The 19,332-nt window shown below is 50.8% G+C and overlaps 1 protein-coding gene across 3 annotated transcripts in view; it reads right to left on the bottom strand.

Annotated features, from left to right (window-relative positions):
- CCDC61 (coiled-coil domain containing 61) overlaps window positions 1–15,584 on the bottom strand; it is a 21,315-nt gene extending 5,731 nt beyond the window's left edge. For 2 of the 3 annotated variants that reach the window (XM_032956204.2, XM_032956202.2), the window contains exons 1-10: window positions 15,313–15,584; window positions 12,067–12,253; window positions 11,221–11,303; window positions 9,430–9,629; window positions 8,398–8,535; window positions 7,710–7,959; window positions 6,679–6,761; window positions 5,100–5,287; window positions 2,159–2,237; window positions 864–997 (exon numbers count right to left, since the gene is read on the bottom strand). In XM_032956204.2, coding sequence (XP_032812095.2) covers window positions 864–997; window positions 2,159–2,237; window positions 5,100–5,287; window positions 6,679–6,761; window positions 7,710–7,959; window positions 8,398–8,535; window positions 9,430–9,629; window positions 11,221–11,303; window positions 12,067–12,217 — 1,306 coding nt within the window. In that variant the 5' untranslated portion in view covers window positions 12,218–12,253; window positions 15,313–15,584. The remainder of the gene's footprint in view (window positions 1–863; window positions 998–2,158; window positions 2,238–5,099; window positions 5,288–6,678; window positions 6,762–7,709; window positions 7,960–8,397; window positions 8,536–9,429; window positions 9,630–11,220; window positions 11,304–12,066; window positions 12,254–15,312) is intronic. The other variant, XM_032956203.2, reaches the window with a different exon arrangement.
- Window positions 15,585–19,332: the final 3,748 nt, after the last annotated feature.

Raw genomic sequence — 19,332 nt, forward strand, 5'->3', positions numbered from 1 at the left:
ATGCTCATTCAGCCTCTATCGTACAACCCCACTGGGCGTATGGGTTAACTTGACCCAGCCAACGCAACCTCGCCTTGCCAGAGGAGCTCACAAATGGGACTTTGTCCAGATCTTTCAAGCTTCTGCGAGCTCTTCACACAATCCAGCCGAGTTAAACTCAAGATAGATTGTAGGCAGGTCAGTCTGACTGTTTCAATATGGCGCTGCTGTTCCTGTAAAGTGCTCCATGTTTCGCAAGCAAATAGAAGAGTGGGCATAACTTTGGCCGAGAAGACCCAGAGCTTCATACGGAGAGCGATAGGCCAGGAAGCTTCCACTTAGCGCTATGCAGCCATTGAAAATGTAATGGTGCTCTAATAAATTGGAGCGAGACCTCCGCTGCCCAACCAGAGGTGGTCATCACCACACTTATTCTGATACGGAACTGCCTCAACTTCTATACAACCATCCCAAACTCTTACAGAGGGGGTGGAGTTATTGATGTCACAACATACCCAAGAGGGTGTTTTCTTCGCTCACACACAATCACAAAGACACCCCCCCCCACCCTGCCAGTATAGCCTTAAAAGACTGTTTGGGCAAGTGCACCTATGAAGGTCGACACCGGCCACCTTTGTCTCCCCAGTGGCGATGTTTATACATCGCACCAGGTACTCATTGGAGACTCAGGACCGGTTCAGATATTCGTCACTGGTGTTGGCCGTGAGCGGGAATCGAACTCGGGTCACCGGGTGTGCAGCGCAGGCCGTGAACCACTGCACTACCACGGACACGCACGTTGACACACTGACATGCACAGCGACAAACACACGCACACACACACGCGTGTCCGTGCGTGTCCGTGCGTGTCCGTGCGTTCTCACGGGAGGAGCTGCGTGTGTTGTGCCCGTTGAGCGCTCGTCCCCCCGAGGGAGGGCGCGACCGCGGGCGACCCCTGCCCCCGCTGGACCCCCCGCTCCCCGGGGTCCCCTGCAGCTCCCGGCGACGCTGTCTCGAACTGCCAGCACACGTAGCACGGTTAGACACGCCGCACGGCGTAGCAACAAAGATCCCTCGCATAGCCTCAACAGACTGTCGGGGGGCACGTGCTGTTCGTGAGCACCTATGAAGGCCGGCACGGCACACGAGGGGGTGGGTGGCCAGCAACCACGCCCGACCGCCTTTGTCTCCCCCAGTGGCGATGTTTTTACTACACCGTACCAGGAACTCATTTAAGACTGAGTCGACCTAGGGGAGGCCGAGGGCCGGTTCAATTTAATCGTCACTGGTTGTTAACCGTGAGTGGGAATGGAACTCGCGTCACCGGGTTCATAGCGCAGCACACGAACCGCTGCACCACTACTCTCCGTGTTGTAACACACACTGTGTGTTACACACACTGTGTGTGTTACACTGTGTGTGATACACACTGTGTGTGTTACACACTGTGTGTGATACACACTGTGTGTGTTACACACACAGTGTGTGATACACACACTGTGTGTGATACACACTGTGTGTGATACACACTGTGTGTGTGATACACACACTGTGTGTGTGATACACACACAGTGTGTGTGATACACACACAGTGTGTGTGATACACACACAGTGTGTGTGATACACACACACAGTGTGTGTGATACACACACACAGTGTGTGTGATACACACTGTGTGTGTGATACACACACAGTGTGTGTGATACACACACACAGTGTGTGTGATACACACTGTGTGTGTGATACACACACAGTGTGTGTGATACACACACTGTGTGTGTGATACACACACAGTGTGTGTGATACACACACAGTGTGTGTGATACACACACAGTGTGTGTGATACACACAGTGTGTGTGTGATACACACACTGTGTGTGTGATACACACAGTGTGTGTGATACACACAGTGTGTGTGATACACACACTGTGTGTGATACACACACTGTGTGTGATACACACACTGTGTGTGATACACACACGGGGTGGTAAGCAGTCTGATACACACGGCAGGATACACGGTGCGGTACACAAGGCGCAGCAGGCAGTGTAATACACAAGGGGATGGTACGCGCTGTGTTTATGTATACACACCGCGCGTACCGTGCTCAGTGTTTATCTGTGTGTGTATCGCGCTGTGAAGCACAAGGTGTGCACACGAGCGTTGTGTATCTCTCACCCACGCAGCTCGGCCTCTTTCTTGCGCTGCTCTCGCTGGCGCACGTACGCCGTGGGGTCAAAGGCCGGCACACGGCCTGCTGGACATGTGCGCACACACACACACAGTACACACGCGCACATACACAATACACATAGCATACACACACAATACACACAGCACACATACACACAATTACACACAGCACACAATATACACAGCACACAATACACACAACATACACAGCACGCACACACACACACATACACACGAAGAGCAAATATCCTGAACAAGTTGTTGGGGCAAGTGCTGTTAGCAAGCACCTATGAAGTCCGGCATGGCTCAATGCCTGGGCCACCTTTATCTCTCCAGTGCTGGAAGTAAACAAACTGCACTAGGTACACATTTAAGGTTCAGTCTACCTAGGGAAGGCTCGGGACCAGTTAGACGATCGGGTCATCGGGTTCGTAGTGCAATACGCTAACCACGACACTACTGCTCTCCATACATAAAACAAAGCTCCCCCGTGTAGCCTTGAACAGACTGTAGGGACAAGTGCTGTTATCGAGCACCTATGAAGGCCGGAACAGCTCACGAGAGGGTGGGTGGCCAGCACCACGCCTGGCTGCCTTCATCTGCCCAGTACTGATATCTTACACACCACACCAGGTATGCATTTGTGACAGAGTCGACCTAGGGGAGGCCCAGGACCGGTTCAGATGATTGTCACTGCTGTTGACCGTGAGTGGGAATCGAACCCGGGTGACTGGGTTAATAGTGCAGCGTGCTAACCGCTGCACTACCGCTCCCCACTCTCCATACAAAATACACAAACATACAGTGAGGGAAAAAAGTATTTGATCCCCTGTTGATTTTGTACATTTGCCCACTGACAAAGAAATGATCAGTCTATAATTTTAATGGTAGGCTTATTTGAACAGTGAGAGACAGAATAACAACAAGAAAATCCAGAAAAACGCATGTCAAAAATGTTATAAATTGATTTGCATGTTAATGAGGGAAATAAGTATTTGGCCCCCTCTCAATCAGAAAGATTTCTGGCTCCCAAGTGTCATTAATACAGGTAACGAGCTGAGATTAGGAGCACACTCTTAAGGGAGTGCTCCTAATCTCAGCTTGTTACCTGTCTAAAAGACACCTGTCCACAGAAGCAATCAATCAGATTCCAAACTCTCCACCACGACCAAGACCAAAGAGCTCTCCAAGGATGTCAGGGACAAGATTGTAGACCTACACAAGGCTGGAATGGGCTACAAGACCATTGCCAAGCAGCTTGGTCTGGGGCTCCATGCAAGATCTCACCTCGTGGAGTTGCAATGATCATGAGAACGGTGAGGAATCAGCCCAGAACTACACGAGAGGATCTTGTCAATGATCTCAAGAAAGCTGGGACCATAGTCACCAAGAAAACAATTGGTAACACACTACGCCGTGAAGGACTGAAATGCTGCAGCGCCCGCAAGGTCCCCCTGCTCAAGAAAGCACATATACATGCCCGTCTGAAGTTTGCCAATTAACATCTGAATGATTCAGAGGACAACTGGGTGAAAGTGTTGTGGTCAGATGAGACCAAAATGGAGCTCTTTGACATCAACTCAACTCGCCGTGTTTGGAGGAGGAGGAATGCTGCCTATGACCCCAAGAACACCATCCCCACCGTCAAACATGGAGGTGGAAACATTATGCTTTGGGGGTGTTTTTCTGCTAAGGGGACAGGACAACTTCCCCGCATCAAAGGGACGATGGACGGGGCCATGTACCGTCAAATCTTGGGTGAGAACCTCCTTCCCTCAGCCAGGGCATTGAAAATGGGTCGTGGATTGGTATTCCAGCATGACAATGACCCAAACACACGGCCAAGGCAACAAAGGAGTGGCTCAAGAAGAAGCACATTAAGGTCTTGGAGTGGCCTAACCAGTCTCCAGACCTTAATCCCATAGGAAATCTGTGGAGGGAGCTGAAGGTTCGAGTTGCCAAACGTCAGCCTCGAAACCTTAATGACTTGGGGAAGATCTGCAAAGAGGAGTGGACAAAATCCCTCCTGAGATGTGTGCAAACCTGGTGGCCAACTACGAGAAACGTCTGACCTCTGTGATTGCCAACAAGGGTTTTGCCACCAAGTACTAAGTCATGTTTTGCAGAGGGGTCATATACTTATTTCCCTAATTAAAATGCAAATCAATTTATAACATTTTTGACATGCGTATTTCTAGATTTTGTTGTTATTCTGTCTCTCACTGTTCAAATAAACTTACCATTAAAATTATAGACTGATCAGTGGGCAAACGTACAAAATCAGCAGGGGATCAAATACTTTTTTCCCTCTGTACATACACCAATTACATTCACAGTATACACACATATACAAGCACACATACAATCAACATATGTTCAGTTCTATATACATACTCTCACACTCTTGATTTAATTTTGACAGACTATCAAATATCTCATTAGATTCAAAATAGGTGGGTGGCCGAATGATCGAGTAAGTGAATGAGTGGGTGTGTGTGTATGTATGAGTGGAGATGGTTAATGAGTGAGAGGGTGGGTGTCTAAGCGAGTGAGTGGGTGAATGAGCGAACCAGTGAGTGGGGGAAATGAATGAGTGGGCAAGTGTGTGAACGGGGAGTGAGTGAGCGGGTAAGCATGTGAGCAAGTGTGTAAGTGAGTTAGCGCGTGCATAAGTGGGTGGGTGAGTGCGTGGGTGAGTGCATGGGTGAGTGAACGGGGAGTGAGTGAGTGGGTAAGTACATGAGCAAGTGGGTAAGTGAGTGCGCAAATGAGCGAGTGGGTGAGTGTATGAGTGAGCGAGCGAGCAATTTATAAGCAAGGAGTGAGCAGGTGAGTGTGAGAACGAGTGGATGAGTAGGGAATGAGTGGTAGAGCGTTTAAGTGGGCGAGTGGGCGAGTGGGCGAGTGGGCGAGTGTCCGTCCTCACCGGCTGGCGACAGGGAGGGGGTCCGTGAGCGGGGACCACGGACGGGGGGTCGCCCCTCCCTGGACGCCGTCCTCTCCCTCTCGCGGGACGCGGAGCGAACTTCACCCCGGGCCCTTCCGGGACCCCCGGACGCCGCCCTCTCGCTGCCCCGGGAACGCTCCGCTAGGGGCAGCACGGGAGTGACCCTCCTGGGGCACAAGGAGTCTGAGTAACGAGCTGCCGGTCCACCCGTCCCTGTCAGTGAGCCCAGTCCGGCAATCAATGATTCAGTCCGTCCATCAGTGACTCAGTCTATCCATCCATCCATCAGGGAGCCAGTCTGTCCATCAGGGAGTCAGTCTGTCCATCAGGGAGTCAGTCTATCCATCCATCAGGGAGTCAGTCCGTCCATCAGGGAGTCAGTCTGTCCATCAGGGAGTCAGTCTATCCATCCATCAGGGAGTCAGTCTGTCCATCCATCCATCAGTGAGTCAGTCTGTCCATCAGGGAGTCAGTCTGTCCATCAGTGAGTCAGTCTATCCATCCATCAGGGAGTCAGTCCGTCCATCAGGGAGTCAGTCCGTCCATCAGTGACTCAGTCTGTCCATCCATCAGAAGTCAGTCCATCCATCAGTGAGTCCATCCATCCATCAGTGAGCCAGTCTGCCTGTCCAACAGTGAATCAGTCCATACATCAGTGAGTCAGTCTGTCCATCAGTGAGTCCATCCATCCATCAGTGAGCCAGTCTGCCTGTCCAACAGTGAATCAGTCCATCCATCAGTGAGTCAGTCTGTCCATCAGTGACAGTCCATCCATCCATCAGTGAGACAGTCTGCCTGTCCAACAGTGAATTAGTCCATCGGTTCATCAGTGAGTCAGTCAGAGCATGAGTCACCACCCAGGTGATTTGCGGAATCGTCACGATTCGAGGTCATTATTGAAGAACCTACTCTCTTTTTGTCTTGTTTTTACCACCTCCTTTATATTGTTTGTTCCGTCCCGCTTGCCCGATTTCTCATCTGTACCATCTTGTTTGTTGCAGTTTAATTTGCAGTGTCCCATTCCTCGTCTGAGTTGCTTCATTTGCCTCGTATGTCATGCCATCCCATTTCTAGTATAGATCTCGTTTACATTGTCTTGTCAGTTCTGTCATCCTCATGTGAATTTTCTACTCCATTATTACGAAGAGCCTAAAGTTAGCAAAAACATTCGCATATGATCTTCACGCACTTTGCACGAATCTTAAATAATAATCGATGTTCATGCACACCATTCGATGTTGCATATCGTGAGTGCGAGAATCAATTTTAAGCGGCTCATCCGTGCACCACTTCATGGAGTTGCGGCAGCGATGTTGTCGTGGGCCCCAAGAGCTGAGAATTAAAGAGCCCCCCCCCTCCCCGACCCACTGTCCACTATCCCTCCCTGCCACAGCCCGGCACCTGGAGCCTTCCAGCCTGTGGACACGCTCGATGGCTGTACCGCTGGGTTATGTGCGATCGTATGATTATTACATTATCTTGTTGTGCATTGTACATCTACGAGAGCCGTTGTGTTTTTTTTGGTTGCATCTTTGAACATGCGCGTGGGCTCGCTCACCCCCTCTTGTACAGAGCCAGCTCGGTGCTGAGACATTTGACGCGGGCACGGAGACTCCTTTCCGACGCTCGCGCCTCCTCCAGCTGCACCAACGGACACACAGCACCAACGTCATCGTGACACCAACGTCATCGTGACACCAACGTCATCGCGACGCCAACGTCATCGCGACGCCAACGTCATCGCGGCGCCAACGTCATCGCGACGCCAACGTCATCGCGGCGCCAACGTCATCGCGGCGCCAACGTCATCGCGGCGCCAACGTCATCGCGGCGCCAACGTCATCGCGGCGCCAACGTCATCGCGACGCCAACGTCATCGCGGCGCCAACGTCATCGCGACGCCAACGTCATCGCGACGCCAACGTCATCGCGACGCCAACGTCATCGCGGCGCCAACGTCATCGCGGCGCCAACGTCATCGCGGCGCCAACGTCATCGCGGCGCCAACGTCATCGCGGCGCCAACGTCATCGCGGCGCCAACGTCATCGCGACGCCAACGTCATCGCGGCGCCAACGTCATCGCGACGCCAACGTCATCGCGGCGCCAACGTCATCGCGACGCCAACGTCATCGCGACGCCAACGTCATCGCGACGCCAACGTCATCGCGACGCCAACGTCATCGCGACGCCAACGTCATCGTGACATCGTCATCGTGACATCAACGTCATCGTGACGCCAACGTCATCGTGACATCAACGTCATCGTGACGCCAACGTCATCGTGACATCAACGTCATCGTGACATCAACATCGTGACACCAACGTCATCGTGACACCAACGTCATCGTGACACCAACGTCATCGTGATGACAGCACTATCCCAGCACCCATGCCATCACTAAGCCAACGCAATCACGGTGCCAACGCCATAACAGCACCAACGACATCGCAGCACCAACGATTTCCGACACAGCCACTAGGAACCCCCCTGAGCCACCCAGCCTCGTGCTGTGTCACACGGCCCCAGGCTCAGGGTGGCGGTGTAAACGATCAACAAAATTCCCATCGCCGCAGTCGCCGCTTGCACCTCGTCGTCGAGCTTGCGGATTTCCTGCGACCTCTTGGCGGCCGAGCGCTGGGCCTTGGCTCTCTCCCGGCCCAGCTCCTCCTGGAGGCTCGACACGAGGCGTCGCAGCACGCGCAGCTCCTTGGCGGCCGTGGCGCCGACGACGCCGCCGGCGTCGCTCGCACCGCCGCAGCCGCCACCCTCCGCTCTCTTCTGCAGCCGGGCAACGAGCGCCTCCAGCTCGCGTTTGTCGCGCTGGAGAGACTCCAGCCTGGTGCGCGATGGGGGAGGGGAGGAGGCTTTAGAGTTTACAGAGCGGAAAAGGGGAAAACTGCAGGTGTGAAATTGCTTGCTCAGTCCCACTGCTGGCAGAGGGGCCTCCACCGAGGAGGATCTAGGAGCCCCTCGAAAGGGTATTTGACGTTGAAGGAATCACACTTTACCCCCACCACACGTGGTCTTCATATCAATTAACCACGGTTTACCCATTCACACTGGGGGCGCTGGGAGATCGTGCCGACGACCTCCGGATTGCGAGACTTCGTGTGCTCAGCGTTACACCACGGCAGCAACCCTTTAAACAAAGTACGTGTACAAAACGCGCATGGAATGGACACGTACAGAGTACGCGCATACATCAGTGCGTAGGATCTATACAGCGGGGGAGACGGGCACAGAGTTGAGAGGCGAGCGTGGCTGCCGCACTCACTCCCTGTGCTTGTGGTCCTGCACGACGCCCGGGTGACCCCGCAGGTGGGACAGCTCCTCCTTGAGCTGGCGCACGGCTCTCTGCAGGGTGGCGGTATCCGGGCGCCCCGCGTAGCCCAGCGCCAGCGGGTAGTGGATCCTGCGCAGGGGGAACGGGCGGACACGGTGAGTTCTGCAGGACTGCTGTGGCAGGCCCACTCAACTGTGTGCCTGTATGTGTGTACACCTGCACGCACATACACCTGTGTGCATGTGTGACTACACCTGTGTGCACGTACACTTGTGTATATGTACACCTGTGTGCACGTACAACTTTGTGCTTGACTGCCTGTATATCTGTGTGCCATGTGCAGCTGTATGCCTGCATTCATGCACAGTGACAACGATATCAGTAATGCTGGCTGGCAGTGAGATGTGTTATTAGGATGCCGATGGTGATTTTGCATATGATAGTGACGGTGGTGGCGATCACAGTAATCCTGCTGGTGACAGTGGTGCTGGTAACTATGGTATTAATGAGCGGTGATTGCTGTAAATGCTGCTGCTGCTGGCGGAGCTGCTGATGGTGACAGCGGTGATAATGGTAATTAATAATTTACTAATTTATCCAGGAGAGCCACACTGAGTCGCACGACTCTTTTTCAGGAGGGTCCTGCTGCTACATCGAGTTTAAATGTTATGATGTTTTAAGCCAATTAACAAAGAGTTATGTTTATTATACAAGTGGGAGGAAACTGGAGCACCTAGAGAAAACCCCACGCATGCGAGGGGGCAAAACTCTATCCCCGTACAGATAGAAACGGATGCCGCTTATTCTACTTGCAGTGCCGCCTTCTCCTGGCGAGCAAAGTCATGGCCCCTCCTCGACTCCCACGAGGGGAAGAGAGTTTCACAACATTTACGCGATCCAGCAACCCTTGCCTCCGCGATGCTGGGTTACAGGCCACGTGCACAGCCACCATCACAATGGCGGTGGTGATGGCATTAAGAAACAGTGATGCTGCTGTTGCTGCCTCTGCTGCTGGCCGGGCACCTGTCAAACTCCACCGTGTAGATGAGAATGAGGTAGCGCTTGGAGCTGAGTGCTGGGTTGGCGGCCCCACTGGGAGTGGTGGCGGCGGCGGCGGCGGCGGAGGGATGCAGCGCTGACCGCATGGCCGGCCCGCTTTTACGGCTCCTCATTCGCTCCAAGTCGGCATAGGTCAGGAGGTCAAGGCTCACCGACTCGCTGCTCTGAATAAACAGCCGAGTCGGGTCAACGACAACGGTCAGAGTCCTCCTGTTCAAACGAGTGTTGGATGGAAATTCCACATTGCCGTAGCGAGTCTTTCCAGAGGACAGCTGTCTGTGACTGGACCGAGAACCCATGTTAGTCGCAGGCGACCGAAACACTGATTCTACCTCCCCCCCCCCCTTCCTGAAAGTGGTACCTCCCAGGCCCCCCCACCCGCAGCCCCCCCCCCAACCTACCCTCCCCTCGCACCCATGCCTCCTCCCCTTCCCATGCACTTCTGATTAGCACGGTTGGCTACGTACGGTGCGAAAGAAGTTCGACATACATACACAGAGATGACAGAGTGGAATCAACCCCACGTGGGGATTTGCAGCTGTGACCCCTGCGATTGCGAATCGATCTAAACCACGGCACCACACAGTTGACAGCACAGCCCGGACGAATTAATGAATCGAAATGAATTAATCTATTGAATGCATCAAATTGAATGAATGCATAGAATCAATCGAATGAATGCATCGAATTGAGAAGGGGTGGCAATGTGATCTTGAATTGAATGTTTTTTTAACCATTATAATGAGAGTGAAGTTTTGCTAATACAAAAAAACAATGACTCTTAATCACAAGGGTGGAGCGGTGGTGTAGTCATGATCACACTACACCTGGAGACCCGAGTTCAATTCCCAACCATGGCTAACTTGAGTGGTCCTGACCCTGAAGTATGGTGTGGTGAAGTATGGTCAAACCAGAATCAGAATATTTATTTATACTGCTGAAGGAATCCGATGAGCCATAAAGCTCTTTTTTTACAGATGTCCAGTAGGGGCACGGGGTAAGAACGTTCCAACTAACAAACCAAAAACATGAGAGCAGTCCCAAGTACAAGAAAGATAAACAAATCACCCAAAGACAAACAAATACAACATTAAACCATCCCCCCCATCCTACCAGGCAAAGCCCACTGAGGTATTCACTCAATTTTCAGAAGCAACCTCGCCACAAATGATAGCTCAACAAAGTGACCCATCATTTGGACATTTATAGAATTGACAAAGTGCTGTATTTTCGTGCGTGTGTATATACACACACACCCTGATCTATAGTGATTGACAGATTGACAAATTAACAATTCTACGGTTACAAAAGCTGCATGCTCTCTCTTGGTGGATTATGGGTGTTAAATAATAACCTTCATAATGCAGTGTATGCAGAGAAGAGCTCTCAATTAATATTAACGAATAAAGGAAATTAATAATACAAAAATAAGTTAATCCTCTGGAATCTGATTGACAATATCGTACCCTGTCTACTGAATGCACTGTGACCGTGGATATCGGCTCCATCTCCTCTGCTCCGTCCCATGTGCGTTGATATTTGCCGTTCTGCAAATGCGACGATGCAATTTCTCGAACCTGCTCCAACTTTGACCGTCTCCTCTTTTTGCACTGCAATTTCGCATCGTCTCGTCCGCTGCGTTTTGCCTTTCTTTCGTTTGTAATCTCGCTGAGAAGCCCACACCTCAGCTGCAGGGGACTGTCAGTCCAGTGAGGGTTCAGAACCCCTGGGCATAAGCTTCAGAGAGGCTCTCACCTGTGTTATGGCCGACTCAAGCATGCTGCAGAACACCGAGAATTGTTTGAAGTTTCCGGTTTTATGCGTCAGATCTTCAACGTCTACAAAAATCACAAGCACATGTAAAAGACAAAGATCCCCCATATAGCCGTAACAGACTTGGAGCAAGTGCTGTTTAGCGAGCACCTATGAAGGCCGGTATGGCACACGAAAGGGGTGGGTGGCCAGCACCACGCCTGGCCGCCTTTGTCTCACTAGTACCAATGTTTACACACTGTACCGGGTACTTATTTGAGGCCGAGTCGACGAACGGGAGACCTGGGACTGGTTCAGATAATCATCACTGGTGTTGGCCATGAGCGGGAATCGAACTCGGGTCACCGGGTTCGTAGGACAGAGTGCTAACCAATACATTACCGCTAAGTGCACATTAATGCCACGTGGAGTGAGGCAGGCTCGCTTCTGGTAGGTCACAGGACGATTCCAGATGTTATGGGTCAACCGAGGTAACTGACAGACGCACCACCTATGCTCCCCACGATGCCAACTTACTGCGTGTTAGCCGCCCAGTGCTCTGCTTATTGTCATGAGCGTCAACGCTCTGCCCTGTGTTGCTGCTGGAGGGCAACTTCCCAGTAGCATCCGTCACGAGCCTCTTCCATCTGTTTTCTATCCCGTGCCGTGCCCGTTCAGCTCCTCTATCTGACCAAAGAGATACCGCTTGGGCATGCGGTGGCTGACCACGTGGGCTATATGACTCAGCCATTGCAGCCTAGCCTGCCGGAGGAACACGCTAATGAGACAAGCACGCACCCATCCACACACACAGATTGTGCGCGGTGCATGCGTGAAGTGCGCACGTACACGACGGCTGGAAGTCTGCCCTCCAGCAGTCTCCGGAGTAGGGGTCCTGCACCTCGACGTTCAGGCTGGAGCCGCCCGCCTCCATCCTCACCTCCAGCTCCAGCCCTCGCACCTCCAGCCTCCCCTCCGCATGAACCTGGGACCTGTCCATCACTCACCCACTCCCTCCCTGTCACCTCAACGCGGCCTGTAAATCAAATAACAAGGTGGCCAGGTGGCTCAGGATCAAGATGTCAATTACAGTCAATGTCATGAATATTGCCATGCCTCACTATCACATCCTTCCTTCGGCCAGATCATAAGGATAATGCAGCAGTGGATATTTGACCAGCAACGTCCAATGTCAAGTCTCACCATCACCGCTATCGGGTTACACTGTCGAATTGTCCTTTAAGGAAAACTCTTACAGGACCATCACCACTGCCACGCAGCGACACTAAGCGACAAGATCAAGAGGTTATTACAATTCATACCACTACGTTTTGCTTTACTTTAGTTGTCCAGTCCACAAATGGTCTCCGAGGCCCACTGTTACAATTGTATCACCGATTGTGGCTTTTGGCTTTTTAGGTAGCCCATGGATCTGTCTCTTGACCTGACAGCAAGAATTCCGTGTGTACATCCTCTTTTCGTGTTACCACAACCTGAATGCAGTTCTTCCCCCTGGTAACCGACTACTCCGATGTCCCACCTGCCCTCCTCTATTCAGCACGCGTGCCCCACCCTTCGCAAAACTCTACATCCTGATTACATCCACAATTCTTCTACTTCCGTGGTTCTATTCAGACCTTTACAGATACTTGCCCTTTCCTGCCATGAAACCCACTGCATTCTCTGCATGCACATGTGAGCAAAAGTCAGAATCTATTCGAGTTGGGAGGCTCAGCGGCCACAAAAATGGCCATCAGAGACACTGAACTGACACCCTGCTGGGTTCGATTCCAGGTTGAGGTCGTACTTGATTAAACTAGATTCTCAAGTGCATGCGAGTTTAGTGTCTGAGCCAGTAACCATCAGTCCTCAATAGATACCGGTGGTGGTGGTCAGCTGGATTTCAACTCATCTTGTAAATGTGAACAGTACCTACCGCTAAACTCAGAAACGCCTACCTAATTAGGAGTAGTGACCGAAACGTCAATGGCCCACATTCCTTGGTGCGCCTCAGTATTCTCATGCAGTATTTACAACTCGTGGGCAAAAACCTTGCAAACAGTTGAACGCACTGCTGCCATCAATCAGTATTGATTTGACACCCGGGATAGCAAGAATGGGAATCTTGACTTAAAGCTTTCGTGACTGCAGGAATTCATATGCTTGGGTCTTTCGGTAAAGTAAACCTATCTACGTGACTTTACCGAAAGACCCAAGAAGAATGGGAATGTCATGACATAACCATGTAATTGCATATTTTTTGCAATGTTAAAGGAATTGCAATTTCAGCCAAAAATGTTGCTGTCATTTTAATTATATTTGACCCCACGTGTGTTTTATAGGTAGAAGGGCTGACGATTGTCTGCGACACTCTTTTTCACAACAGCAGTTCCAGGATTGACAGACATCGCCACCTACAGATCCGATGATGGATAGCAGACAACGGTACCAACAGACACCTTTTCCATTTCAAAGTGTTCACGTGATACCCAGGTACATTCTTTATCCAAATAAAAAAAGTTGTAATGCATAAAAGCCCACGAAGGGTTTCATTAGACTTTTATTTTGCGTGATTTTAACTTTAACGTTACACACGAGGAAAAAATTAAAAGAGTGGTCCATTCCTAATGTGCCACATTAACATAAAACTATGTTAATACAAAACACCTCAAAAGACGTTCGTCAAAAACTCTATTCCCTTAAAAAGTAAGGTATATGAGGCGACGTTTCTCGCAATTGGCGCGTCATCATAGCACATTTCCGTAACTATGAAGGACTCCTGCCCGAAACGTCGCCCGTTATATATTTTTCCGTTTAAGGGCACATAGTTATTGACGAATGAGTTGAGTGTTTTTTGTTAACTGTGATTGCGCCAACAGCAGCGGCAAGCATCACCAAATCATCTGTTGAAGCAATGTCGCGGTGCTCCACTGGGTAAATGGTGGAAATTCCACATTACTATGGTAGGTGCCGCAATGCGAACTCAACAGGAGAGTTTGCACCACCCAGGTTATTTTAATCTAGTAAACTCGCCTTTTGCCCGTGCAAGGACGGGTGTATTGCAGTAAATCTGAAACTTGCAAGCGAAAAGCAGACCGCCACGTGATATTAATTGCATTAAGGCGCGGTGTCAAAGAGCTATTTCATTTGAAGGTTATATTCCCTTGGTCATCACGGCGTCCTTTTTACTTTGATGTCTCAACAGCGTTACGGAGATCGCGTCACGTGATAAGCCTTTGTCACGTGATAAGCCTTTGTAGTGAGGGTTGTGAGTTAACGCCGAGGAGGGGGAGGAGGCGCCTCGCCCCTCCCCCATGTGGAGTGACGTCAGCCGATAATTATTATTAATGAGGGGGAGTGTCCATTTGGAGGACGTCACCTTATGATTATTAATGAGGGGGGCTGTTCGATGTGGAGTGACGTCACCTGCTCATGATTATTAATGAGGGGTGGGGGTGTCCATTTGGAGGACGTCACCTGCTCATGAATATTAATTAGGGGGGCTGGTCTATGTGGAGTGACGTCACGAGCGTTAAGGACAGACATTCCTGGGTGATTATAGTTGGTACATGTGGGTTTGCTTTCCAACACACCGATGTGCTGTACTGGTAACGAATTGATATGTTCCGTTTATGTGACAAACCTTACTAATTGGCTGTGTCGGGTGGTGGCGGGTTTAACAACACACATTTACGCGATCTAACCCAAAAATATATAAATTATGGATATTGGGTCGCGAAAGCCTTCGTGTTAAACAGGTTATTTATAGAATACAGTTCCTCACACATGCCAAACGCTCGCTGATTAAATTGGTCAAACATATCAATGCAGGATCCTCCAGAAAGAAAATCCCCGAAACTCTGAGAACCTTTGCTGGGTAAACGCATCAATAATTACAGTAATGCCCCATACGACTCGTTGAGGGCAAAATCATGAACCTCTTATATATCTAAAAAAATTATAAACACAACCCGCGCAACGCATCGCAACGTGATCGTTCAGAACAACGCTGTAATAAAAGTATTACGATTTTTATTTTAAGAAAAATCTATTTTAAAAAAATACTCCGACCGCATGCGGCCTACATATTCCTACCGGGCAGCGTCGCGCGTCCCCGGCAGACCTCCACTAGTCCCACGGAGCCTCGGACCCCGCAATATATTTAATTAACGTCCGAATAAGCAATACGCATCCACGGAGACGTGTGACAACCTCCGGCGGGGCTTGATCTCTCTCCTCTCTACCGTGGCAGCCCGACGAGCTCGGATTTTCTCGTTAAACAGCAGCGAGCGAGAGCCCCGTTTAAAGCTGGCTTGCAACGATCCGAACCACTAACGAATCGAGTCGACGCAAACTGGTTCGAGCGATTCCATGCGGATTTCGATTCACGTTATACCCCCCCCCTACCCGCTTGTGAATCGCGCCTAACCTAGAGAGAAGGTGAACTCGCGCCCAAGATTCAATAGCCAATATCTTACATAGAAACACTAAAATATGCCTTTTACGGCCAATTCGGTCCGAGTACCGCAAAAGTAACGTCGAATTCGATTCCCGCTTCAAACGAATGTAGAAATCGATTCAGGCCCATCGCCGTTGCCGCTAAAATTGCCGCCTTTGAGCCCCTCGCGCTGTGGGGGTGGAGGGGTTAGTGGGGGGGGTTAGTGGGGGGGGGGTTAGTGGGGGGGTTAGTGGGGGGGGGGTTAGTGGGGGGGTTAGTGGGGGGGGGGGGTTAGTGGGGGGGGGGGGTTAGTGGGGGGGGGGGGTTAGTGGGGGGGTTAGTGGGGGGGTTAGTGGGGGGGGTTAGTGGGGGGGGTTAGTGGGGGGGGGGTTAGTGGGGGGGTTAGTGGGGAGGGGTTAGTGGGGGGGGTTAGTGGGGGGGTTAGTGGGGGGGGTTAGTGGGGGGGGTTAGTGGGGGGGATTAGAGGGGGGGTTAGAGGGGGGGTTAGAGGGGGGGATTAGAGGGGGGGTTAGAGGGGGGGTTAGAGGGGGGGTTAGTGGGGGGGGTTAGTGGGGGGGGTTAGTGGTGGGGGTGAGGGTGGAGGGGTTAGTGGGGGGGTGGGGGTAGAGGGGTTAGTGGGGGGGGTGGAGGGGTTAGTGGGGGGGGGGGTTAGTGGGGGGGTTAGTGGGGGGGGGTTAGTTGGGGGGGTTAGTGGGGGGGTTAGTGGTGGGGGTGAGGGTGGAGGGGTTAGTGGGGGGGTGGGGGTAGAGGGGTTAGTGGGGGGGGGGGTGGAGGGGTTAGTGGTGGGGGTGAGGGTGGAGGGGTTAGTGGGGGGGGGTGAGGGTGGAGGGGTTAGTGGGGGGGGGTAAGGGTGGAGGGGTTATTGGTGGGGGTGAGGGTGGAGGGGTTAGTGGGGGGGGTTAATGGTGGGGGTGAGGGTGGAGGGGTTAGTGGTGGGGGTGAAGGTGGAGGGGTTAGTGGGGGGGGTGGAGAGGTTAGTGGGGGAGTTGGTGAGGGGGTGAGAGGGGGGGTAAGTGGGGGAGTTGGTGAGAGGGGGAGTTGGTGGGGGGGGTAAGTGGGGGAGTTGGTGGGGGTGGGGTAAGTGGGGGAGTTGGTGGGGGGGGGTAAGTGGGGGAGTTGGTGGGGGGGTAAGTGGGGGAGTTGGTGGGGGGTGGTAAGTGGGGGAGTTGGTGGGGGGTAAGTGGGGGAGTTGGTGGGGGGTGGTAAGTGGGGGAGTTGGTGGGGGGTGGTAAGTGGGGGAGTTGGTGGGGGGTGGTAAGTGGGGGAGTTGGTGGGGGGTGGTAAGTGGGGGAGTTGGTGGGGGGTAAGTGGGGGAGTTGGTGGGGGGTGGTAAGTGGAGGAGTTGGTGGGGGGGGTAAGTGGGGGAGTTGCCGGGGTGGGGTGGCAGTGCTCATGACGTCACGCGATGAGTGATGTCTGGCAGCCATCTTACGTAGGGGGTTAGATTGCAATGAATAATACAGCAACGTGATTCCAGATAAAGAATCAGCATCAGTCAATATACACACACACCACCGTAATTTCATTTAACATTTACCCACCCGAGTTTTCACGGTCAATTATTATGCTTCGCGAATTGATTTTGGGCGAGGCCACGGTGACAGGGCAAACCTGTGTCGAAAGTCCCTCCCGCCACCCGACGTACCACACCAAATCACAAATTGCCACGTTCAGAGCAATCCTCGCGATCCTCATCATCAAATTGTTTCGCGGTAATTGGCCTTCAGCTTCCCGCTGAGCTGAAACGCTTGACACGCGCCAGTGAATGTGGCTGCCACCTGATGAAGCTGGTTGTAATTACTGGCGAAACGTTGTGCTCAGATTGTAAATGTTGTGTGTGGCTTTGCTCTCCAACACAGCGGTGTTGTTGTGCTAGTAACGAATTACCAAGTTCTGTTCACGCGACAAACCTTATCAATTGGCTGTGTCGGGTGGTGGCGGGTTTAACGACACATTTATATATACGCGATGTAACCCAGAAGACCCTCTATTTTGGCTATTGGTCACTAAAGTCTACGACTTACGTGTTAAGCAGTCAACAAGTCTGGCAACGCTGCTGCTGATGAGACCCAGCAGGTAGAAACAGGGCCAAAAATTGCCCAAAAACAAATGCCGCTTGATAATAACCTATAACCGAAATGGGGAATATTTTTCAGATCCCAAGAAAATAGTTGACAATTTTAACCTTCATTTTTCTGAAGCTGGTAATCTTTTTAATAATGTATTGGGAGTCACCCCTGCTCATGCATATTTCTACACCCCTGTCCAAACATTAAACGAATTTAGTTTCCAGCCAATCCACGAAAGTAATGTTCTGAAACAACTGTCCTACCTCAAAGGGTCCTCCTCTACCGGAGCAGATAGTATTCCCGTCTTTGCTCTACTAACTGTTAGTCACCTAATATACAAACCTATAGCCCATATTTTCAACCTGTCCATCAGGTTGTCCGTTCACTTCACAAAGGGGGCCCTAAAGATGATCCAAATAACTACCGACCTATCTCAATTTTGTCCCCGTTGATGGAAATTTTTGAAAAATTATTGACCTACCAAATTAGCAGTTTCCTGTCCACCAAAAATCTACTACATCTAAAACAATCTGGGTTCCAAAAAAAATACAGCACCACATCTGCTGCATTAGACTCTCTGAATCACATTTACAGTAGCCTTGATAATAAGCAGTACTGTGCCTGTCTTTTTCTAGACCTGTCCAAAGTTTTTGATACAGAAGACCACAACACCCTGCTTAGTAAACTAAGTTGCCTCGGTTTTTCCGAAAACGCAGTAAAATGGTTACAAAATTACCTCTTTTCTCGCACCCAAACTGTATTCACAGATGGTTGGAGGTCAAAGTGTTAAGATAACAAAAGGGGTTTCACAGGGTTCCATCCTCGGCCCCCTTTTTGTTTTCTCTTTATGTCAATGACTTGGGCACTGACCTGGATCATTCCAGGGTAAATCTAATTGCAGATGACAAGATACTGATTACTGCTGGCCGCTCTCCGGATGACGTGATTGCTAACATACAGGGTGATTTCAACAAACTACAACATCAGCTAGTTGCTCTTAAACTAGTCCTGAATACCTCCAAAACCAAGGTGCTATGCTTCTCACCAGGACTAAAGCAGGAAGTTATTTTTCCCCAATTACATTCCTTAAATAATTATCAAATAGAGCAAGTCAAGATCTATAAGTATCTTGGGGTCATCCTGGATTCAAAACTGAATTTTGAAGATCACATTGATTATATTGGTAAAAAGACAAAAATAAAAATTGGTTTTCTGTATCGACACAAGCACTGCTTCCCCCAATGTTCCGTTTGGAATTGATAAAAGCTACCATACTGCCTCTACTTGACTACTGTGACATCGTGTATAAATCAGCCCCAAGTACTGTACTGAAGAAGCTTGATTCCATCTATCACTCGGCCTTACGATTTACATTGAACTGCCCATATAGGACTCACCACTGTGATCTCTACATTGGGTCAAACTTAACATCTCTTAATGTTCGACGGCCTGTGCACCAGATCTTATTTATTCACGATGTACTTACAAAAAAATCCGCAGACTACCTGCTGGATCTCCTCTCTGTTTCAAAGAACAAATTTGACCTCAGATCTTCGCTCATTTACCAGCTTCACATTCCCTATTGCC

This window comes from Petromyzon marinus, chromosome 17 (genome assembly GCF_048934315.1).
Source record: "Petromyzon marinus isolate PM22_M1 ecotype Great Lakes invasive population chromosome 17, UKy_Petmar_22M1.pri1.0, whole genome shotgun sequence".
Classification (NCBI taxonomy): Eukaryota; Metazoa; Chordata; class Hyperoartia; order Petromyzontiformes; family Petromyzontidae; genus Petromyzon; species Petromyzon marinus.